The 25043-nt window shown below is 35.4% G+C and overlaps 1 protein-coding gene across 1 annotated transcript in view; it reads left to right on the forward strand.

Moving 5' to 3' along the window:
* The window catches only part of SEC63 (SEC63 homolog, protein translocation regulator), a 59132-nt gene that overhangs the window by 18796 nt on the left and 15293 nt on the right, over nucleotides 1–25043 (forward strand). Inside the window, exons 3-12 of the mRNA XM_032682971.1 lie at nucleotides 681–795; nucleotides 4483–4595; nucleotides 7213–7274; nucleotides 10349–10407; nucleotides 11124–11174; nucleotides 13720–13828; nucleotides 16342–16436; nucleotides 19055–19187; nucleotides 20337–20429; nucleotides 24376–24530. Coding sequence (XP_032538862.1) covers nucleotides 681–795; nucleotides 4483–4595; nucleotides 7213–7274; nucleotides 10349–10407; nucleotides 11124–11174; nucleotides 13720–13828; nucleotides 16342–16436; nucleotides 19055–19187; nucleotides 20337–20429; nucleotides 24376–24530 — 985 coding nt within the window. The remainder of the gene's footprint in view (nucleotides 1–680; nucleotides 796–4482; nucleotides 4596–7212; nucleotides 7275–10348; nucleotides 10408–11123; nucleotides 11175–13719; nucleotides 13829–16341; nucleotides 16437–19054; nucleotides 19188–20336; nucleotides 20430–24375; nucleotides 24531–25043) is intronic.

Genomic DNA, 25043 nt, shown 5'->3' on the forward strand with positions numbered 1-25043 from the left:
TGCTGTATTTGAATAATTAATAGTTAATCATTATTATTTAGTAGGGCTTGAAATCAAGATGGATGCTGTTTGTGCTGCGTGAAGTATCTTCTAAATGAAACCAGTGAACCTCAGCAGTAAAAAAAATAAGTAAACAATGCATTTATTTGTTCAGAAAAATAATTCTCGCTCACTGAAATTAGTAGTGCCAGGGATGTCTTTTGATTTAAATATTTAATATCTGAACATATATATTCAAATATACAAGAGTAATAATTTTGTGTGTTTGAAGTCAATAGCTTTATATCCATACTCCCACTCTGCAAATATTTTTCTGCCTGTTTCAGCTTTGTGCATTTTGTTTTGGTTTTTTTTTTTTTAATACTGACTTTGTCTAAGAATAAGTCATCCTTTAAAAATAGGAAATACTATTGTATACCTGCTGAGAACAGACAGTTATAGAATGTGATAGTGGCTTGCCTTTGTTAAAAACTAGGAAAAGAAATTAATTATAAATCAGAGCAGCTCTTATCTGTGTCAAAGGTGGTATTGTAACTGAATTACTAATGCCTGCTTTAATATTTTTTGCTATTTTAATATTGTTTCTTGAAGATTGATAACAAGTGGCTTCTAATGTTATTTGTAGAATGGTGCTAGAGCTAGTGGATTTGTGTATTTAAAAAATTCTTTCTTCCAATCAGGAAGATAGTCCTCCTTGCTGGCTGGGCATTATTTTTGTTTCTTGCATACAAAGTTTCCAAAACTGACCGAGAGTATCAAGAATACAACCCTTATGAGGTGTTACATCTGGATCCTGTAAGTAATAGCATCTTTCACTAATCTGTACTACTGTAACTTTATATTCTATGTCTAGATGCCAAATTTGAGACTTGTTTTTTTGAAGTAAGTTAACTTTAGTGAATGTATCTACTGTTTTTATCCTTTTTGGTCTGGGAAAGTTGCTGTTGCATATTATAAAGTCAGTCATTATGGGGTTTTTTGCCTATATATGTACTAATTTATAACTTTTGTATCTAGCTCCTTCAAAATTCTAATAACCTCATACAGTGAGGTGGTTTATTTTAATCTATTTTGAATCTTATTCTGATGTTGTTTTCCTCTCTTGGTACAAGAAAACAAAACAAAACGAAAATTCTGCTTTGTATGCCCTGTGAAAAATCTTCTCAATAGCCAGTTTTAGGGGTGCTGAAAAAACTGTATAAAAATAATGTGAATTCATTTAATTTACAGTTGTTGCACAGCAATATTTCTCTTGTAAATGAGAAGTTTCACTGAGGAGTGTTGGTGATGCACATTTTGATGTAGTAAAGGTTACCTTGAATCTTGCTTCTATCTGTGAATGCAAACAACAAATTCTAACTAGTGATATACCAGCCAATAGGTTTATTAAACTGGGGAAAAAAAAGAAGACATAATGCTTAACTAGAAAACAGATGCAGAGCTTTATTTATATTGAAGGACTGACTCAAAATGGATATAAAGAATTACATATCCCAAGGAGACAAACAGACCTGAACAGCTCTCAAAGTCTTGTTTAATCTAGTCAAACTCTTCATCTTAACCGCAATACCTTGAGCAAATTCTCTTCTTATGTTAATTACTTCCTGATCCTAAGCTCCTCTTTTGAATAACAGTAGAATCATCTTTTCAGTCTGAAGTCTGAGGTATGTTTCAAGTCTGAGGAAGAACACTTGTGGATACAGCTCAACACAAGAATATGAATGAGCTTTGAATGTACCTGTTTTGATTAAACTTGATGTATACTGTTAGTGTGAGAGAGCTTAATATGTATATAAACATTAACAAATACATCTCTTGCCATTAGTGATGTGGCTTGTCAGCACAGAAAAGCAGTACCTTATGCTACAAAAGCCATTATAGCTGATAAGTCGTCTATAACCTGTTCCTGGCTAGACAGGCCTAACACCTACCTGCCATGTCTAGAGGCAAGTTATTTAAATTCAACCCCTGCTCAGTTCCTCCATGACTGACTGATTGCTGACTTGAGTTCTCTCACTGATGCACAGGAAGGAACAAGATAAATTTTTACTCTTGAATGGTATCTGTGGGACACATGGAATTTAAATGTACGTATATCTGGGTTAACTTTGATTAAACAAACCAGGCTAGGGATTAGGTCATCAGAGGATTTTCCTTTGTCATTTTGGCAAATTTCTACAAATAACAGCCCAGAGGGCAAAAAGGTATGTATGTAGTGAATTATAACTTCATGTTTATTAATGAAAACCTGTACACGTGCACAAGGCAAGTGCAGCTTGCGCAGAGAAAGAAGACAATATTGGAATGTCTCAAGAATGGCAGGATGGAGCAGACTGTCATAAGGACAAGCTGAATGAAAGCCAGAGATGTTACAAGGGGAATGAACAGATGGGTTTTAAGATAGATAGTTGAAGTAGGGCTCAAAATAAGAGTCTGACATCCCAGGGTGTCTTGTGTATTTCTTGCCATCAGGTGATAATCTGTTAAATCCTCTTGAAAAACTTTTAATTTGGACTACATGAAAATTAGCAGCTTTCATTTGTTACCATACAAATGGAACCTTTAAAGTCATTGCCAACCCTCCTGACAAAGTGATACAAATGTTGAAGTGTTGTTAGATAATGAAAATGTTATTGTTGTTAAAAAAAAAAAAAGGCAGCAAAAACCTCCCCAAACTTAAACAAATGAAAAGGTTGCAGATTCAAGCACTTTAAAGTTTTGATGCGCAGTAATTAATTTGCTTCTTTGCATTCACACTCTGGTCAAGATTAGTTTTTTTATTTTATGTCAACATATCAGTTTATAACAAGAAGCTGTTTTTTCTCCAGAAGATAACCACAACACGGACAAAGTCCAGATAATGTCCATATACCTTATTTTGTATATAATATCAGCACTTTCTTTTGAACATGGTATAGCTCTTTTTGAAGCACATCACTTAAATTAACTAATACATAAGCCACTCAGATATTATTACTGATTTATTTAATAAGTATCTGTACTGCAGTTTAGAGATGGGATCCAAGGCATAAAGATGAAGCTCAACAGTGATTATAATTTTGATTCTTTAAGTAAGAAAATTAGTGCATTACATTTTTCCTTTTTTTGCGAGTAGTTAATTTAGGGATGCTCTGTGTTCCAAGCAGAGTGCTGACTGACACTGACTGTCCTAGGCTACTAAGCATTTCTGTAAGTCAGGCCTAATCTCTGTAGCTTAGCTTTTGAAAATGAGGAGTAAGCGATTAGCGATAGACAGAAATTTGACATCAGCTCATCAGGGATCATATGCACCCTCTGTGTCAGAGAGAGAAAAAATTTAGTTTTGGTTTTTTTTTGTGGACAGCATTCATGTGAGCTATGAAACCCCATCTCTACTCGACCAACTTGATTTCAACCCCCCTACTGTCCAGCTTCTGCTGCTCTTCTGGCATTCTTCATCTAGTCTTGAAACGCCTATTTTTACTTGAAGTCTAATTTATTATGTAGTAAATTCATCCTGTGCATTAAATGAGGCAGGCATGCTGTTGAAAAATAGCGTTCAAATATGATAGACAGACTGCATAAAGTGAGATAAAGCAACAGCAAGTGAAGCCTCAGGGTAGTTTAATTCCTGGTTTAAATTTATTGAAATAGTACCATCATCTGTAAATAACTTCTTGTGTGTTTATTATGCAGTTAATGTCAGCATACTAGGCTTCTCTACCACAAAAAATTGAAAAGTCACCATGGCAGTGGTTCTATGTTAGCAGATAAAGTTTCTTCTAATATGTTACTATAAAGTTTTGTGGGTTTTCTTGAGTAGTGAAGTTCACAGTCCAAGCTGAAAGTTAACACACAGGGGATTGTGTTGGTGTCATTTAACAACGTGCTGTAGTAGAGTAAAAATCGATCTTTCTCAGGTATAGGTAATGTATTCCCTTTGTTCAAGAAGTTAGAAATAATTTATGGGTAAGATGATTCTGGTCAAAGGCATTCTTAAGCAGCAGGGAAACCCGCTGTTCCTGCTAACTGACAGATTTATTTCTGCAGGCAAGCTGCAAGTGAACCATCATACTTGATCTATGAACTCTTGCTTAAATAGAAGAACTCTTGCTTAAATATTCTCACTGCAAGTGAGAATTCCTCGTATTCATGAATATGTTTTAGAGAAGATAAGATTTGTCAAACAGATAAGAAGTCCTTTCTTTTTTCTGTAGATGGATGAGCAAAATAATCCGGAAAAAACCCATGCCCAGTCATCTGAATGTCTTTTTTTAGACTGTGACTTCTATCTTGATTTAAAAATATAATGGGTATAAGAATGCTATTAGAAAAATAGTATAATAATGTTTTCATGAAATATATATATAGTTTCATGATCCTATATTAGAACATAATTCTTTTATTCAGAGAAATAATGTGCAGTGTGTGTTACAATTACATATATAAGAATGGATTTCATTTAAGATATTTATTAATAAACTCAAACCTTTCCTTTTTAAGGGGGCAAGTATATCAGAAATTAAGAAACAGTACCGTGCACTGTCACTAAAATACCATCCAGATAAAGGAGGAGATGAAGTTATGTTCATGAGGATTGCTAAGGCCTATGCAGCGTAAGTTTCTTTTTTGCTCATAAAAAAATGGGAATGTAATATTACGGGGAGGGAATCCTTTGTGATAATAGCAAGGATGGCTGAAGCAGACAGGAAAAAGTGTATTTGGATATGGAATGCAAGTCAAAACATGTCTCAGTTCAGTGCCTGTTTCTCTGTACGTGTTAGGAAGGATAATTTGTTTTGAAACTGTCAGAATACTATAAGGTGTTTGATCTTTGTTTCAAACTTCTGTGTCAGCTAGGAAAAAATGTTTCCAATACAACACATGCTAAATCTTAAAGATGACAAAGAACAAAATAGGTGTTATGGTTTTTAACCAACCAACCCCGTCACAGCAGTTTTGAAGCAATGCTTAGAAAATAAATACACCGTTCATTTCATCTGGTGATAAAGCCAAGGAGTGACAGACAGCATTTTAACTCTGTTCCCGTCTAGTGACAAAGATGTTTCATTCTGGTTCTGACTCAGTTTTCTCTCAGCTTACCCATCTCCCATTCCATTGGCACTTGCCTTATAGTCCTGATTTTTTTGTATGGTGACTGTTTCACGTTACCCGTGTAGTTCTTAAAAGCTGAATCCTTGAATCTTCTTTTACTCTAGAGTATTTTTTGGTCTTATGTCTACTTACAGCTTTTTTTTTTTTTACTATCTGAAAGAAGATATCTAATATTAGAATTTGGTATAAAGGAAATCTCTATTTATTGATTTTTTTTTTTTTTTTCCCATAATCAAGATGTGGTTTGGGTTTTGTAATGCTGTTCGTACATGGAATGTCAATACAACTTTATAATCTTTTCTAGTCTAAATGATCATCTGTCAGAGTCCAGTAGTCTCTGCTCAGGTTCTTTTAGATATTCCACATGTGGAATGTTTAATGTCAAATTTGCGTAGAAGACAGTTAATGTGATACGTGATCTCTGACTTAGTGGAGCGATAGATTTGTGTTGTGTCTTTATTATATTTTAGTATATTTTTCAAGTTAGACTTAGCAAAATACAGGAATTTCAATATGCGGTTTAAACAGTACCAATGTGATTCCAATTACCAGTGTCATATGTTCTCTGTCACAATGCTGGGTGTCCCCAGGTGATGGGAAGGCATGTGTGGGTTGAACCTGTTGTTGTCTTCAAAACTCTTTTGCTAGTTGTCTAGTTTTTAGTCTCTGTTGGGCTGAGTCAGGTGTGTACTCCCCCCTTGCTGGTCTCTCAAACTTGAGCAGACATTCATACTTTTTTAATGTTCTTGAAGAAACATGTTGATAGGTGTTTTGTCTAAAACAGAGGCCACCTTTGTGTCCCCTTTGTGCTGAGATTGAGTCAGCTTCTTTGTAGCAAGCTGTGCTAAATCACTGTGGTCACTCAGTGGCACGGCACACTGCCCTTGCCCATCCCTCTGAGCCTTATTCCATTGTAGGGATTCATTGGGTCAGTCACATCATCGAGAATCTAGGAAGTTGGTGATTTCTGCTTAGAAGTCAGTTGTCCGTGTGGCTGACCTTACTGACTGAGAGTCCTGTTTGGGGCAGGGTGAGAAGGAGAACCAACACCATGCTCACTTGAGCAGTTTTGAAATCATATTTCTGCTTAAACACATCTGTAATCACTATGAAAGTCTCTTCAATAGCAAATTCTGGTATGGCTTTCTGAACTCCTGAAACATTTAAATTCTTTGCTTTGCAAGCTAGCACTCAAATGCTTGGTGCTACCATTTGATACTTTGAAGACTAGTGCAAGGGCTGTGGCGGAGGCATACCTTGAAGTAAATGATGGTGAAGTTCCTAAGCCATGCTGTCTTGAAAAAATGTAAAATTTACCCATTAAATGAGTCTGATTGTCAACAAATGTGAGACTCAGAAATGATCAGCAGATGCCTGGTTCATTCACTGGGTTTCTTCCGTGAGACAAAATCTTCCATATAGCAGTTGCATAGTATTTTGTTTTCTAAAGCAATATTCTTCCTTCTAGTAACAGGGATTCTGTTGAGATGGCATACTATTGCTAAGAAACTGGCATTCCAGAACAGGCACAGAAACTGGAAGATTTAGAATGTAGTGTCTTGTTTAAGAAGAGAGAATTAAATTATGCAATGACGGAGTCCCAGGGGGAAAAAAACCCAAAACCCAAGAACCAAACACATGCTGTCAAAGGCTAACAGTCTAGAATACAATCATTAAAGGCCCATATGGACCACTTGTGCTCTATCAATTAATCTTTCATATTCACCTTTCTTCCAAAAACCCCAGAACGTTTTCAACCTCTGTTGTCTTTCAAAATTTGCTATACTGTAACCTGGCATCAAAAAGTGCTCTTTGCTGATGAGTATGCACTCACTCTCGTGAAAGGGAGATGTGATTATTCTGTTTCCTGCACATACTTCTTGTGTGTCTGATTTCTTTTCCTGTCAGAGTGATAAAAGAATTTGCCTGTGTATTATGAAGGAATACAGTAGTATTTTTTCATATTAGATTTCACACAGAAAATAGCAAAATCTGTTTAGCTTGCCCAGCCATCCTAAAAGGATGGTATGAATAGCACATTTTAAAGTTTCTGTATGTTAATGATTTAGAGAAGTATCTTTACTTCTGTATTAACTTTATATCTCTTCTTGTAACTAGTTTAACTGATGAAGAATCACGAAAAAATTGGGAAGAATTTGGTAATCCAGATGGACCACAAGGTAAGAATTATGAATGATAGAATTTTATATATTGAGAGCTAATATCTGTTCAGTTGATTAGTATTCAGTTCTTTATATGGTTATATATAATAACTTTCTCCTGTGATTTGAAGCAATGCATCTTATCAATTCTTTGCTTGTCAAACTGGCTCTGGGGTGGTGGTGGCATGGAAAAACAGGAAAGAGTTTTGCTTTCATATTTCTCAAATTTCATATTATGTTAAAAAGAGAAGGGTTATTTTTTTGACTACTCGGCTACAGTAGGTGTCTAGAGAGACTTGCCAATGTTCATGGAGGTATAAGCAAAAAATAGAATAATACTTATCAGAAACTTGTCAATTTTAAACCTTTCTTGGTATTTATGACCAAGTATTATAGATGTATATTGAAAAATAAACAACTAGCAATAATGCAATGAACACACTTTGAAGGGATGTACATGAGGATGTGTGTGTATTGAAATAAATACTGTATGCACATTGACCTTCCATTTGCTGAAAGTGGTACTATTTGAGTGCCTGTGCCTCCTTCATCTTGAGGAGTTGAGGTGATTATCCCATTGTAGATTGTTCCTGGGCAGGTAGCTACATGAAAATATTCCTGATGATGGTGCGTTGAAGTTGTACAGTAGGTGATCCAAATTAAAACAATTTAAGACTGAAAGTTAGTAGTTTTTTTCCCTGTTTGCAGTTGTGTGAGTTGCTTATAAAACATTTTTGTGATTGTTGTTTAAGTGGCTATTACAAGCAAAATTGAAACCTGCCATTTGTTGGGGCAGGCTTCCATAGATCTGTGCTGTTGATGCCCTATAGTTTGGGGGGCTAAGTGTATACTGCATATCTATGTGAAATGAGTTACAGCCAGCTTGGAAGTAGTAAATGGGATATGTAACTTAATTATGAAATTATGGTGAAGTGAGGGAACTCTGTGTTGTAAATTCTTCTTGTGAATTGTATCCATCCAACATGGGAAATTAATTTTTAAAGGAAAAAAACCAGTCCCAACCTTTGAACCAGTGTGTCAAAGAAACAAAAAAGAAATCTTCCCTCTCCCTTCAAAAAACCAGCTCTGCCAACAGTCTGACAAAGGCATTTTTGATCAACTAAGGTGGTGGTTAACTTTCTGTAACCACTGTGTTTTGTAACATAGCAGGTTTCTTTCAGCTCCTAGCTTCTTGTGGTTCCCTAACTGTGCAAGTAGGAGGTCTCTGTCCCTCTTGCTGCAAAATAAAAATAAAATCTTTTGTCAGAAATACTGTCACAATATTAGCAAAATGGTACTTTAAGTTTTAGACCGGTATACGCACAAATAGCTTTCCTAGGACTTTTCTCGATGTTAAATTGTTTTTTACATCTACAAACTAATAACTTAATGTTGCTAAGGCATAGGATTTCGAGTTCAGCAGTATGTCAGTGTCCTTGAACGGACCTGAGACTGTGACTTAAAAGAAAACTCAGCCAAAAGTTGAGAATTTAAAGGCATGAAGATGATTGTGCGATTGGCTTAGTGATTGTTTTCACAAACTTAAGGGACTTTGGATTCCTGGAGGGCAAAATTAAATGATACTTCGATAGGGCAGTGGTTCATGCTGTGTGTGAAGCCGCCTCCTTTTCTGAAAACTCTATCTGAGACTACAGTGAAATTAGAGTTCTCCTACTCTTCAGATGAAGCAGTAATGAGAGGTCTAGAAATAAAGCAGAGAAGTCCCTTAAATTTTCTCTCTCCCTCCTCAATTCTGTAATGTTCTTTCTTGCAATGTTCCACTTTGAAATGTGGAGAGCTTTCTAATTTAATGAAATTCATATTCTCTTCATTTTACATCTGTAGCATAAAAATCTGTATCCAAGCTCCATAGTCTAGTTTTCTAGTTCTGTAGTCAAAGAATGGTTGTGGTCCCTTACAGAGGTATTTTCTGGGATGAGATGAAGCACATCCTGGTGTTAGACACATCTAACCAAGTTAAGTTTGGTACATCCCCCCCTCTGTGCCTAGCAAAGAGGAACAGTGAGCAGTATTCCTCTCTGTCCAACTGTAACTTAATGTGGTAAATTCACTGGGAATTATTTTGTTGAACTGCTGTGCTTGAGGTGTGGTTAAGTTTGTCAGATGTTTCATTTCAGTCTCAACAAATTATAGTTTTCAACTTAATTATAAAACATTAGGCTTGTGCATAACAACTGTTTGTCTGAATTGATGGCTATCACGATCTGCTGGAAATAGTATCAGAATAGTATCTAAGTACATAGGGATCCTAGTCTGTCCTTATTAAAGGCATTACTCCTCATTGATACCTGCTAGTACTGAGGGAAACATGTTGTTTTCCTTTTAAGCAGGTTCTAGAAATCTGTAGTCTTTTTTTTTTTTCTTCCACCCCTTCATTTCATAGAACTTTCAGTACTGGGAAAGATAGTGTTTGCAAAATTTAATTTATTACCACTAAAGTGTCTGAAGACAAGCTATTTTATGCTATTCTGCATTCAGATCTGAATGCTGCAGATGTTACTGTTGGAGAATCATGTCTTCCCTTTTGTGCAGCCTAACTCCTTTTGAATTGAAAAATGTTCCTTTCTCTTTCTTATCCATCGCACAGAAATTTGAACTGACAGAGGGTTTTGTGTTTACAATTTACATCTTAACAGACTTTCCTAAAGGTACAAACTAACAAAACTTCCTATAGAAGTCATTTACTCAGACCATTTTCATGTGTTTACTGAACTATATGTATTCAAACTGCTGAAAACTCTGCAATGTAAAACTCATAAATCTTTCAATCTGTGAAATCTTTTTTTTAAAATAGACAATATTTTTTAATATATATTTCACTGCAATATGTTAAGCTAAAATATTTGGTATTACAGATGTGGTATTTAAGTCTTGTTACTTTATTGCATACTTGAGTGTGTTTCTAATAAGTTTATTTGATTTTGCTATATTTGTTAAATTTTTGCTTATTGAAGTGGTAAACATGAAGATTTTTTTGTGGGTTGGTTGTTTTGTTTGTTTGTTAGGCATAATGTGACTTTAAAATTGTTCTTTAATATTTTATAGTGAATTTATTTTCTTTCATCCTGCAGCTACAAGCTTTGGTATAGCTTTGCCAGCTTGGATTGTTGATCAGAAAAATTCAATTTTGGTGAGTCAGCTTACTTAGCTTAGAATTTTAAGGTGAACTTTCAAGTGTTCACCTTAAAATGTTTTTGCCTCATACTGCACATTTTTAGTCTAAACACGTAGTTAATAATACTTTGGTCCAAATGCATATCTTTGAAGCAAATTCAAGAGTCGTAAGTATTAGAGTAGCTTAAATCTAATGTTTGAGAGTATTAATATGCTTGGAAGGGTCTTACTCCAATGATAATGAGGCTGTACTATGGTCACCCCTGTTACAAAGTGTGTGTTTGCTGTTGCAAGAAAACACACATGAGACTGTTTCCTAGGTTTCTGTAGTTGCATTTGGTTTGCTAGTGATGCTATAATCATACAGGGACTAAATGTTATATCTGTTGCATTTGTTGCTCTAAGGTATTTGGCTTAACCACTTGATTTCTTTTAATCATTCCTGTCCACTGCATCACAGTTTAGCTGCCAACTTTTTAATTATTAAAGAAACTGTCCTGAGACAATGCATGAATCATTTAAAAGATTACTCACACTAAACTGATACTCCTTATTTAAACCCTACCCATCTAATTATATTACTTGTAAGTTGTTCTTCAGAAATGATGACAGGTATTATGCAATAAACTTGCATTAATTTGTAGTTGGCTTGTGGTAATAATACTTGACTGTATTTTAGAATAAAGGTTAAACAGGTGCCTAACGCAGTGTGTTTCATATTTTTTCCTCTAGGTTTTGTTTGTATATGGATTAGCATTTATGGTTATTCTTCCAGTTGTTGTGGTAAGTATTATCTGATTAATATTCTACCCTCTGTAAGCAAGCAGTAAACAAAGCTGTCTTGGATATAGAGTTGCTAATTCTTGCCTTTCATGGAGGGAGAGTGCAAATGAGCCTTTTTTTAATGCATGTGGTTTTTTTATTGTGAAAAAAGTGTAACTACTGTAGAGTTCCCAGAAAAATGCAGTGCCATGATAGAGAGGGAGCTGCAGGGAAAATATTAGATATCACAAAAGCTACTTAGTTATGTAATCTGTCTTGTACCTTCTTTCATTTGTCTGAAGAAAATTAGTATGAGGGGATGAGCTCAAGAGGATATTCAGTGGTGTTACAGTAGAGCCAAGACTGAGATGTCTGTAGCTGGTGGTGCTAGAATAATTACTGCATGTGGAACAGGTTGTTGATTTGATTTCTCCTGGCTGGCTTTGTTTTCATAACTTCAGTTTTTATTGATCTTCTGTAGGCCATGAGATGTCTGCCCTTGAGATTTCTTTGTGTGAGGAATCAATTGCTAGATGAGTGTTATTTCAGGGATTGGGTTTGCCCTACAGTACTGTTTTTGAACAATGTCCCTTATCTAGTGATGGTGCATTTGGGGTATGGCATGAAGAAAGACTCAGAAAATTGACACCCAAAACCATTCATGTTCTGGGGAAGAAGACTTTCATTTGAGAAAGTGTCCTGAGGTCTTGGCAGCTGCATGCATCAATGTGTGCGGAAATTCAGCCAGACATTATCCCTTCACTTTGAGAGTCTTTCTGTGTAATTGAAGATTTAGTTTAGAAAATTGCTGAAATCACCACATTCAAGTTGTTGAATAAGATGTCTGAAATCCAGGGTGCAATGTCTACCTGTTTTTCATGTCTCTCCTTTTAGGTTTCAGTTGGTGTCTGTTGATGCTTTTTGGCATACATGTACTTTTAGTGATTTATACCAGGTTTATCGTAGCTCGAGTGAAAGTGAACATCCTTTGTGTCGGTACAAAGAAATGTTCTGAGCACAGAAAAAATAATTTGCCTCTTCTTGCCCCATACCAGATGTAGGATTCTGCATTCAGACTTGTCACTGTAAATTTCTTTTATAGTCAGTGAAGAGGAATAGTAATTTTTATGGAGCAAGTTATTTTATCATTTCATTCTAAAGTAGACATACAAGATGATTCATGCCTTTAATGGGCCCCTTTCTCTTTTATGAATCAATAAAGAAGTGGAAGTTGACGACAATGTAGTCATCCTATAGTTGATAGACAACTAAAATAAAGTAAGGCTCCTTGGACCCTTTGAATCCAGATCAACAAAAAGGAAAATACTGATATGTAGTTCTTTCCAGACCTCCATTGACCTAAATAATATTCTGTATTTGAGGTAAGAGACATGAGCTACATCAGAAGCAGTTAGGGCAGCCTCTTTCATGTAGATTTAAACTAGCTGTAGTTACATTTTTCTTCCAGTATCTGTGCTTAGACAAAAATTTGATATCTGTGGGATTGTAATCAAAATTTTTCTGCAGAAAAACTTTTTATGAAGTTGTGTACTGTTTTGTGTCAGGGTTCATCTATTCATGGAAGAATCAAACTTAATTTATTGAGAAGTTTGTGGGGAGCCAGTCTTATAACATTTCCTAAATAATTAAGTAGATTGCACGGTTCTTGCTATAGTACTTGCTATAGTAAACATCACTTACTACCTTAATGCTTGTTCTCTTCCCTTATGGTAAACTTAACAACAGATTGAGAAGTATCTTCAAGGTTTTTTCTCATGTTAAGTGAGCTTTGGTTACAGGGAGAAGTTTGATAAACAGACTGTAGTTTATAACCCATCACACCATTTTTCTGAAAATATATTACAGAGTACAATCACTATAGAGTGAGATCCATAATTTCAGGCACTGGTGTAATGTTAGTTATTCAATTCTTGGAGTGTTGCTGAAGGTTTGGAAAACTTTTTCTGTCTTATCTGAAGACAAATGGCTTAATTCTGAAAATCTACAGCAAGAGCACTGTGCTGCCTCCAGATTCCTCTTCTCAGAAGTGTTTTCTGATTAGATTATTTAATTTTTTTTTTCCAAATTTTCTCATAGTGAAATGAATCTCATATTTGTTCTTGATTTGGTCTTGGTCTGACTAAAGTGAGTTTGATTTGAATGCTGTGTTGCACTCTAAGGAGTTACCATGTATATAGAGAGTGGTAAATCTTATGATGATTTACTGATGATTTACTGTTTAGTGAGTTCACTAAAACAACATCAGAAATAACCAAAGCCATGTATATGTGTGCAGCTGTATATCCTTGGGGGAATTCCCTCGGTTAGAGGTCATCCAAAAACATATAGCATCAGATTCTCTCAGATGAATTTATCACTGTGCTTTTAAAATTTGTGTCAGCAAATACTTTTTTTTCATTTCCCTCTCCTTTCGGAAATTCAATTGGCCTTAACATTGGTAAAGTCAGTTGGGCCAAGTTACCTGATTGTCAACAGACATGGAGTCATCCAGTTTTGTTGTGTTTCCACATATCTGACATCAGCTTGTTCTTGTTGAATGTCTCAGGGTTCCTGGTGGTACCGATCAATACGATATAGTGGAGATCAGATTCTCATTCGGACAACTCAAATATATACATATTTTGTCTATAAAACACGGAACATGGACATGAAACGTAAGTAAAAGGCATCTTGCAATGCCAGTGTGTTCATCTGGAAATGTCAGCCTGCTGATTTTTAAATACTCCTACTTTATAAGCCTTTGTTAGGTTAAAATAATGGTTCTGGTTCTTCTAGAGTGTTTTTAAAACTTCATTTTGTTTCAGAGGAAGAGTACTCTGGAAGAAGACTTAAGTATTTGGGAGAGGGAGTTGTATAGATCTATATTTATGTCCATCTATACATTTAAAAAAAAGAAAAAAGGATATTGCATGTTGGGAAAAACATGCTGACCTGCCTGTAGCCCTCAGTTACTATGTGGCCACTAGAAGCCAACCTCTGTCTGTGTGGCTTTTTCTGTTAGTGTAACAAAATAGGCTTTGGGAATTTTCTAGGGGCTGTCAGAAAAAAATTATATTCATAAAGAATGAAATAGCATTTCTGGTTCTCTGTTATTACTTGTTATTTTAGAGCTAAATTTCTGATTTAAAATTTTGCTATCAATTTCATGTTAATTTATTACTTGTTTGTAGTTTTCAATATACTTATTTTTCTTCTCTACTCACTTTTAAAGGAATTAAAAAACTTTTTCTGTGGAAATCTATTGATCCATTATGTTGGTGCAGAATTTTACCTTTTGATTTGGGGGCTGGCGTGGCCCTGAAGAATCAGCATAGTACTAGATAGTTCTAGATTGGATTTAACTAGATTGCTTGCTTAGAGCAATTGAAGAGCAGAGTAGAAGAGTCCCCAAAACCTTCTAAAAAGGTTCATTAAAATATTTTCTTACTCCTTTGAATTGCACTGTTGTTCAACTTTAGATTTGCTGGAAGAGTGCTGAGATCTGCTCTTTGATACATCCTTTTCCTACTGAGCAGAAGTGCTTCACAGACAATCCAAGAGGTCTAGGAGATAAGAGTATGGAAATATGTTAGCCTTCTACTCACAGCACACATGGATTTATGTGTGGGATTAGTTCAGACCAGTTTATATTCTTTATAAATCTTATTCTTTATAATCTTTTGCTTTTTTCTCTCTCCAGCTAGGTGAGAAAGGAGGAATTGGGAGAATAGGTGAGACGTTAGAAGCTTAGGGAGATCACTTCAAACCTGGTCTCTTCTTTCTCCAAACTTGTTGTCAACAGTAGATTATTTCATGTTGAACCTTGCTCAGAATCACAGCTTCGAGGCTTACCTTATCTCTCCTACAGATTTGGTTAAAAAGCCAATTCTAGGTTTAAGTGGCCTTATTTAAGGACTTAACACTTTCAGGTAGTCCTGGAATCAGGGGCAGGTCAGGTTTTTTTATACTGAGGTCTGTTGTGCAGTCTGAATTAAAAATGAGGTGCAGCTGAGGTGGCTTAGACAAACCACACAGTGATCAGTTAAGGCTTGGTTGTGAATTCCACAGTGGTGTGGTATCAGTGCAAAAACTCAGGGCTTAAACCTGGACAAATGTAGTCAAACTGGGCTAGCGAAATGGTGGGACCTGCATGACTTGCCTTCTTTAAGGTATTTTTTCAGGCTACAGGCAAACTTTTTAAAATTTCCTTTCCTGAGGATCCACAGTTGTTGATCTTAAATAATGAGAAGATATTTATAGTTGTCTGAAACTCTTCAATATGCTTTGCTCAGGAAGTGAATAGATAATCGAGGGCGGAAATGAAAATTGATGCTCAGGGAACTTGACTCAAATTTAGTAGCTGGAATTCACTGGGCACTGCAAGTAGGCATAAATAACTTTGATTGCTCAGAAGAAAACTTGCTCAAAATTTAAGAAAGAAGTGTGAGTAACTATTGCTGAAAATGTTATTTTAACTGGAGCAAATGATTCCTGATCTTTCTCTGACTGTCTATGGATGAGGGGTCTTAGACGTTCATGAGTGGACTGATGATATGATGGGACTAAAATACCCAGTTGTGTAGGACTTTTGTCTTAATTACACAACAGATTGTTTTGAGTTAGTATGAATTTTCCTAATCACGTTAGGAAAAGAGCAGTCCATCATCTCTGTGCAATTTTTTGCAGGAATATTTACTGAACTGCTTTTCTAATAATTAAAAGAATTTTTTTGGGGTGAATTTTCAATGCTTACTGAACAGAAAATGGAGTTGAAATATTATCCTTTCTGCCTCCCCCTTCAGTACACATCATCATACTGCTGCAGACATATGGATTGCTGAGAGGAATGGTTCTGTGAGCATGCAGTAGTAGTCAAACTGCTTTGCAGTGATGTCTGCTAGTCCTAAAGAAGCCTAATTTTGTTTTTGTGAAGACATTTAGTGTCAAATGCTGGACTTGATGCCGTGCAAAATGGAGCATTGAGTGATCTCCTTTGTCTCGTGCCAGGCATTGATTCTTTCGTCCTTTGCCCTGTGGCAGTACTTACTGATCCACTAGAGAATGTGGGTATTCATGGTTGTTGGAGGAAGAGTGGGAGTAAGTTTTATGGCTGAAGGTTCTGAAGAATCAGTCGATGGCTCAGGATGCTGTTGTCATTTTCTTTGTCTGACTCCAATTATCTTTGCAGGGCTTATCATGGTTTTAGCAGGGGCATCTGAATTTGATCCTCAGTACAATAAAGATGCAACAAGCAGACCAGCAGACAACATCTGGATACCACAGGTCAGTTATATCAGGAGATGTTCAATAAATAACTGACCCCTTCAAGGGAAGAGGGAGATGGTGCTTCTAGGTGACCAGCTGACAGAATTCAAGTTCTCAAAGCATTAATTTTACTGAGATATAACTGCTTCCCTTTAGAAATAGGAATTAGAAGCTAGACTTGTTTTAAACTTTTTAAAAGAAAAGATAACATTAATTGGTACTAATGCTTATTTTAAATGGAATCAGTTTAGTGTATAGACTGCTGGGTTCAGCTTTTGGGGAAGAGTAAACTAAATAAAAAATTAGAGTGTCAGTCCTTACAAATTTTGAGTACTGATATAAGGAGGTAATCACCCTTTGATAAGGTTCTTTTAAATCGTTACCACAGATCTAGTTGAGTATGTTAATACTGAAATAAAATTATTATCCGATGTCTGAATTAATAATGTCTTGAAATATTATAAAGATTCCTCCATGAATGTCTGTTCCCCTCTGGTTTCCTTTTATATTCATTTCCACTTGGTGTTTCCAACAGAGATGCCATAATGCATACTGTGGCAAATAATTACTACTAGTAGAGTTTTAGGTAGTCTTATTTATCAGGAACTAACACTTGGCTTTAAGAAGTTTAAAGCTCAGTATCCAAATGCTCCAATGAAAATGTTTTGAATTGGCCAAAGGAGGGGAGGTAGTCTCACAGATTTAACCTTTTATGCACACAATTGAATTTTCTTATTGTAAACATATTTTCATGACCTAAACATAAAGAAAATAGACTGAGATACCTCTTTACTTAGTTGTCTTTGTCTCTTTTACAAATTCTTTATGATGTTGTAGACTTGAAGAGTAGGAAATGGAAAGGTGAGGTTTTTCAGCAGTCGTGGCAAAAGGTTGGAAAAGATCACCTTGATCATCAGTTCTTTTCCTATGCTGTTGCAAGCACTGGCATTTTGCAAGCCCTTTACGTTTAATCGTTCGTTATTTAAAAGGCAGTCAAGTCTCCTGTAACCATATCCTGCTGAGAAGCTGTTCCAGAACTTGCCGTTCTAGTGTTTAGGAGTCTTGTTTGTGACCAATTTATAGCCTTGGTGATATATCATCACTATTCTGGAGTCAAAATGATTCTTGCTGTCTGTCCTTAATGCATCTATAGACAGAAGCAATAGCCCATTAGTTATCTTTTTGTCTTTATTTTGCTAAACTGGAAAAGCTGCTGTGTTTTATTCCCGTCTGTTCCAAAATGCTCTTTGTTTCCCTCCTCCTGCTGCATGCTGAAAGGGATACTGTTCCCTGGCAATATATTTCTAACTTTTACATTATTTTTAATTTTCTTAGAATTTTCCACAGTTTTCTATGTGAAGTCTTAGCAGTGCCTTAGTCAGTGGCACTGAATACTCTTCCTGTATTTCTGCAAGGAATAGCTTTCAGTATACTGTTGTCCACAACTGTTTCAATTAGAGTGGGATCTCAATGTTTTCTGGATTTCCCTTGTCATAGGGTGTTTCTGTTTTCCAGCTAACAGGCTTCTGTCTTTGAGCTGCAGTTCTTGTTAGTATGCATGTTTGTTGCATTTTATACCATTGGATTTTGTTCCCATTCTAAAGCTCCAGTAATCAGTGTCATCTATGTTCTTTTTTTTTCTGAATATATGGCAGTACGATTCTCTGAAGCATCAATACAGAAGGGTATTGCTAATAATTTTTGTTAGTGTATCCTGCTTTTGGGGCCATCATCATTGTTCCCATTTTTATTTCACTATTTTATCCTCAAGTATTGATAGTTTTTACAAAGTTTTCTTATCAAAGTTTTACTACTCTTGGTCTAGTGTTATACCAGGATGTTCTTAAGATCTTTTTTCAAGAGTGGGGAAGACTGGTCAAAGGTTGTTGTAGCTTAGCTGTTGATACCCAGACTTCTCTTCTTGGCTGGAGATTTTGAAATCTCTGTCTCTCCTCAGGTAACCTTTTGACCTAAAAAGTGAAACTTCTGGGCTATATGTTGGTGCTACTTTATCTATGCTCCTGTTACTCAGACCTGTTTGAGCTGTGGGTCTTGGTCTGGTAGGGATCAAGAAAGGTCATCCTGAATAAAGAACACCACGCTTTTTTCAAGTTGGTGCAGTTTATAAGCAAGTTAAAATACTTGATCTTCAGCCTAAGGGATTTCAGACTTATAAACCTCCTTCTTGTGATAACTGAGAGTGTTTCTGGGGAGGTTTGCTGTGTCTTAGGTGGGTGAAAGGTCTCAAGGTCATGCTGTTGCTTGTGTGTATCGAGTTTAATGTAAATACCTTAGAAGTATGGTTGAGTCTAGTAAACCTTGGCAATAAGTTGAGATTTAAAAAATATTTATCTACCAATACAAATTTACTTAAAGCTATTCAAGATAAGTTTCTTACTACCCCCTTTTATCCCTCCTCATTTCCACATTGAAGCAATGCATATAAAGACACTTCTTTACTTTGTGGAGCTGGGTTATGAATAAAAAGGGTAAATGTTTATCTCTACAGAAATTTCTAGGGAAAAGTTACTTAAAGGCTTGCTTTTGTGAAGGTATCTTTTTTTCCTTGTAAACTGTCTTGTATTTGCTTCTCTTTAGCAACAAAATAGCTGTTTGTGTTTGACTATTTATTTTAGCTAATCAGAGAAATTGGTGGCATAAATTTAAAGAAGAATGAGCCTCCTCTCACCTGCCCTTACAGTCTGAAAGCCAGAGTTCTGTTGTTGACTCATCTTGCCCGGATAAAAGTTCCTGAGGTCCTTGAAGAAGGTAATGGCTTTTCCCCTAATCAGATATTGTTGGAAACAGAGCAAGATGTGGCATGCTACAGTACTTATGATTCTGGTCCATTAAAGAGTTGAATGGATCTCTGCTTAATAGCCTCTATGCAGGATACTTAGTTTTTCAACTTTAATGACTCTTTAGAACATTTACTTAGCATTTACTCATGGCAGCCCTGTAATACTGATATCTTGTTTTTTAATGCCTTTGGCTGCAAATGGCTTAGATAAACTTTTTTTATCTTTGTAATAGGGTAAAAGGTAAAACAAGTGAAGTTTTTTTGCTTTTCAGAGCAAAGAAATCCAAGACAAGCATAACGCTGCTCTCTATAACATTTCCATGTGTGTTTATTTTTGGAGTTTTTTAGCCCACTTTGTGAAACAAAGATGATAAGACGAGAACTATCTAACAGTTACCTGTGAGCTTCAGTTTGTGTTTTGGAATTTTTTGTACTTGTAAATATTCAGACTGAAATGTTCCTAAATGCAGTTCTTAAGTTTAAACCATGAAAGTCATTGTTTTAGGCTGAGAGATGTTCTACATTTTAGTGCAAATAAAAAAAACCAAACAAAAACCCCTGAGCAAAACAGGGAAGATGCTTTGGTTCAAATTTTTCAGTTTCTTTCAAAAGAAAAATAATCAGTCTTACATAGTCATGAAAAATGTCTCATCTTCCTTGCCAACTCAGTTACTGTTTGTACTTACAGCTTCACAGAACTGTATTCAAAAGTAGTTGCTCCTTCACAAATAATGTTTTTCCCCAAACGGGTGTTTCACTTAAAATTTAAAATTCTTTTTTTTAACTCGTGATTACTTAGAGAATTCATGCTATTTTAGTATGACTGGTAAATTGTCAATGCCATCCTGTTGCTTTTCTTAGATGGATCTATTAAGTATTTCTTCATTTGGTGTGGAAGCTGGTATACAATATTTGTTTTTTCTTAGCACTTGCTTATTCCTGTTTTGTGGAGAAATGCTGCAGATGGATGTGTCAGTGAGCATAAAGTGGTATTTTCAGTAATACAAGAATGAGTAGGAGTGAAGACCACACTGTTAAATGTCTAGTTCATGTAAACTGTCTAATTTTTTTTTCCCATAAAGTAGTACAGCATAATTGCAGCCAGTTTTATCTTGCAGATCAACAGTTTATCCTTAAAAAGAGTCCTGCACTACTTCAAGAAATGATTAATGTGATCTGCCAACTAATAATAATGGCTCGAAGCCGGGAAGGTAAGAAAAGAAACTGTATAATTAAAACCAGTAAATATGTTTCTTCATTGCAGTACTTCATAAAGTCTTTGGTTCTTGTGGGAAACTTAACCTGTGATATTTAGAAATGCCTAAATGCACTTTTGCTCTTTTTATTGTAATGAGAGAGTTCTCTATTTTGAGGATTGAAATGCTGCTGCCGCTGCCAGGCTTTGCTCTGAAATCCTGAGTATATGTGTTCTGCATGTAATTCATTCAATAAAGTTTCTCCTTAAATGCAATTGAAAACCTTTTCTTAAAGATCTGGTGCATTTTCAGTAGCAAAGCACTTAGTATAAGACCCTGTGTTCATCCGTCTTTCCATTTGCACTTTTACAGTTTTTCCCTCCTCTTGCAAGTGCCACTTCTTTTTTAGATCATTTCTTTGTGATTATTTCATTGTTTGTTGCTCATATTTCTCCATTTCAGGATTCTATACCATTTAGCCTGCTATGTAGTTTTACTCTGAACTTGTAGGGCAGGTGATTAGCTGTAATTGCCGTAGACATTACAATTTAATTGAAATGTAATATTTAAGCTTTTTTCTTTTCACTGTAAAAAAATCAATTGCTCCGAAGTAGTTGCTTACAATGTAAAGAAGCAAAGACTTGGATATCATTCCTTTATTGCAACAAAGATAGGCAAGGCTTTTTTTTTTACCCCAAACCACTGACCATTTTGTTTGCTGTCAAACAATACATATTGGTTTAACTTTACTAGACTAAAACTCCTTTAATGAGCGTTGATAGCCTCCCAACAAGAACAGTTTTGGGAAAGATATTTCCTAGCACCATTGCAAGTGGTGCTGGAAGTTGGGCTTCATAACAAAATCAAGTGTGAGAGGGGACATGAGCAGATAAGGATGTTGTGCCAAATGTGGGTGTGCCTTTTTTGGTCTGTATAAAAAATACTTGAACTTTTATACTTTATAAAAAATACTTGAACCTTTGATACCGTAAAATACTTCAAAGCTCTGAAAGATGTCTTTTAAGATGAACTATGTATGTATTTGGAAATGCTTGTTTTCTTTTGGGCAAAATGAAACCAAAATAATACAGCCAAAAGCTTATTTTATGCAACTGAACTGGAAGTCTTGAAAAATTAAAAATACCTGTAGTTCTTCTTCTAAAAGCTGAAATAAGATGCTGAGCATAGTAAAGAATACATGATATACCTTGCAATTTAAATGACCTCCAAGTAGGTGTGTTCTTCTCCTCTAGTTCTGGAGATAGCTTTTTAATATGAGAGTAAAATCATCATTTATAGATGCAGTGTTTTTAATAAATTGCTTTGAAGTTCCAGAAAATTTAGATTTTAGAGTAAATTAAAATAAAGAAACAGGTTTTTGGAAGACAGTAGTGTAAACTAATTTTCCATTTGCATGTGAAATGGAAGTGATGGTTATTTATAAACAAAATCTGAACAACCTCTACTACTAACAATTTCTAGAGATCATCGTGATCTCTTCCAGCCTCAGTGAGTCTGTGAAAGTGGAAGAGAATTTATAGCTGTCATTATGTACAGTAGATTTGGAAAAAAAAGTAGGAATGTATCATAGGTATAGTGGAGGACTTTGGTATTTCTTTACAGCTTTTCTCAACATTATTTCCAAAGTTTGAAAGAGACAGTATTCAGAAATTTGGTCTTTGATCTAAAGCAAAATCACTTCTTTTACTATTTATCACTTAGCAAATGTAACACATTGACCCTATTTTTGATGACTTTACATGTAGAGAGAACTTTGCTGTCCTGCTGACTGTTGTTGGGAAACAATTGGAAATTGTAAATGTTTGGTTTTGTTTAGGTTTTTTTTGTTGGGATGGATTTGGGGTTGTTTCCTTTTTTATTTTTGTTGTTGTTGTTTTGGTTATTTTTTATGATAGGAGTAAAATTGAAGTTAGATTTTGAAATTTTTGAGAGGCTATTTTGTTTAAGTTTGTGTATATGCCAGCATAATTTTAAGTAGCTTAAAGCTTAACTGCAGATGTTTTTAGGGTTAGTTTTAATTTTCACTTAAATCAGCCTTGACATGGTACATAAAACTATCAGATTTTATAACTAGCTGTAGTTTTTCAGCAGACCTGATCTGTGAAAATACAAAGATGATGGCATATGTTAATACTATCTAAAGAAAAATTTTGGGGACAGATCTTACTTTATGAAACCTAAGTTACTGGTGGGATAAGGAGTCTCATTTTGTGCTGCATTTGTGTCTTTCAAATACCCTGAACTGTTTTTGTTATTATTATAAGCTTAAAAATATCTGCACCCATTTATGAATACTTTGTAATCCAGTCTTTTGAAGAAAAGCACTTGGGATGACTTTTCACCATCTTGGCACTTTGCTTTGTGGCATCCATTGCTTGCAACCACTGTTCTGTGGCAGTTAACTGGTGGCTGATAATCAGCAGGTCTGAATTATTTTCATGGCTTCTTTGAGATCATCTTTAAGTATGATAAGTAGATAACTGCCTTGTCAAGTGAGGGATTTTGCTGCCAAAAACATGGAATGTGCTCTAGTAACTGTCTGCAGAGAAGTTAGGCATCAGTTCAGCTGTCCAATCAAGGCACATTCCTTAATTCAAGCTGGAAGCTGCAGTGTAATGTAGAGGTTGTGGTTTAACCCAGGTTAATGTGGTTTAACCCATTCCTTCACAAGCAACTATAATTTGCATTTAAATTTGTGTTTGACTACTTTGATGTCATGTTGGGTTTAAAGGATGGGTTTAGATAAGGAAGAAATTCTTCCCTGTGAGGGTGGTAAGGCACTGGCCCAGAGAAGCTGTGGATGGCCCATCCCTGGAAGTGTTCAAGGCCAGGCTGGATGGGGCCTTGAGCAACCTGGTTTAGTGGAATGGGGAGGGGGTTGAAATCAGATCATCTTTAAGGTCAACCCAAACCATTCTCTGTTTCATGGTAAAGGATATATAGAATGACCCAAACATGGCCAATTCTGGACTTGCAGCAGCTCTTGAGCTGCAGGGGAACTCTGAAATGATTTCTTTAAACAGGGTTTATGAGAGATTTTATTCATAAATGGATGGTTGTCAAACAAAGTTATATAGCAGTATGTGATGTGATGAAGAGTATTAAATCACTACATGTCTTTTTGGCTTTTTTTTTTTTTTTTTTTTTTTCTTCCTTTTGCTCTGTTCTGGCTAGGGCTTTCTCCTTGTTTATCTTATAATTTAAATTATGTGCAATGTAGGCCTTTTTGTACTTTAAAATATTAAAAGAATTATATGTAATTTCTAAAGGGAAAGTCAAATAAGTCTATGCTCAAACACTCTTTTTAACCTTTGTAAATAAACCTAAAAGTCATGCGTTTGATATTTTTCTAGCTATTCTTGCTGCCTTCTAACGTAATATAATATGCTCTGCTTAGCTTCACTCATACGTAAAGTTTTTTTCTTTAATGTTACCTGTATGTTCATCTCTCAAGATGAAAATCTTATAAATAATGTATTATGTTGTAAAAGATTAATGTTTAATGATAAACTATAATTATATGCTTACAAAATAGAGCCAAACACATTATACAGACACACATACGTAAAATAAACAAATATAAGCCACGTTTGTTTTGATGCTGCAGTTTTTTTGCTTAATTGGTGGAGGTTTTATCTGTAATAATTTCATAGATAGAGTGTGCTGTTGTTCCCTGAGACAATGTGAGATGGAAGTCTTTCCCTTTCTTAGTGTTCAGTTGTGACACTTAAGTAGAGGGAAGAAAATGTCTGCTGAGCTGTGTGATTGCAGTGAGAGTAAAAGGGCTACCTGGTTAATTATGCTGAACATTTTAAGATGTCTCTTTTGCTTGGTGGACTGAAAACAAGGTTTTCTGTGGCTTATAATACAAGTTTACATTGTAGAAGTGTAAGAAGAAAAAAAAGTTTAAAATTATGTTGTTTGTTTCATTCTCCCCAAGAAAGGGAGTTCCGTGCTCCATCTTTGGGATCTTTGGAAAATTGCATGAAGCTTTCCCAGATGACAGTCCAGGGGCTTCAACAGTTCAAGTCTCCCCTTTTACAGCTGCCTCACATTGAAGAGGACAATCTTAGGCGAGTTTCCAATCATAAAAAGGTATAAAACTACAAATGATACTAGTTAACTTCTTAAAGTGCTTTCTGCTCCTTCTTGTACCTACTTTCCTATAAAGAAGCAAGGTCATGAATTAGCTAAGAGAATAAAAATAGATTTATTTTGCAGCAATTCAATACAATACTTCCTAGATCTGTCTACTTTTTATTTCTTTGAAGTCCATCTCAGTTAGGAGGTGGAAATTAAGATTAGAGATCTGGTAAATGTAAATAAGTGTAAAAGATCAGTCTATGTTGACCTCATAAACAGAAGAAATTGAATTTCTTTATTAGTACAATGTACTGTCTCCTATTTAGTATTTTTCCAGAATGTGTCTGGAATATCCTACTGGGAATTTTTTTTTTGGGGTGGCTGGGGGTGAACAGGGGAAGCTTGTTTGGCCTTATATAATTCTTAATCTATTTTGATAGAAAAGAGATTCAGAAGCTTACACAGAGTTGTTCATAAAAGGAAAAAAAATGAATTACTGTGGGAAGTATTTCAGGTTTTGTGATC

This window comes from Chiroxiphia lanceolata, chromosome 3 (genome assembly GCF_009829145.1).
Source record: "Chiroxiphia lanceolata isolate bChiLan1 chromosome 3, bChiLan1.pri, whole genome shotgun sequence".
In the NCBI taxonomy this organism is placed as follows: Eukaryota; Metazoa; Chordata; class Aves; order Passeriformes; family Pipridae; genus Chiroxiphia; species Chiroxiphia lanceolata.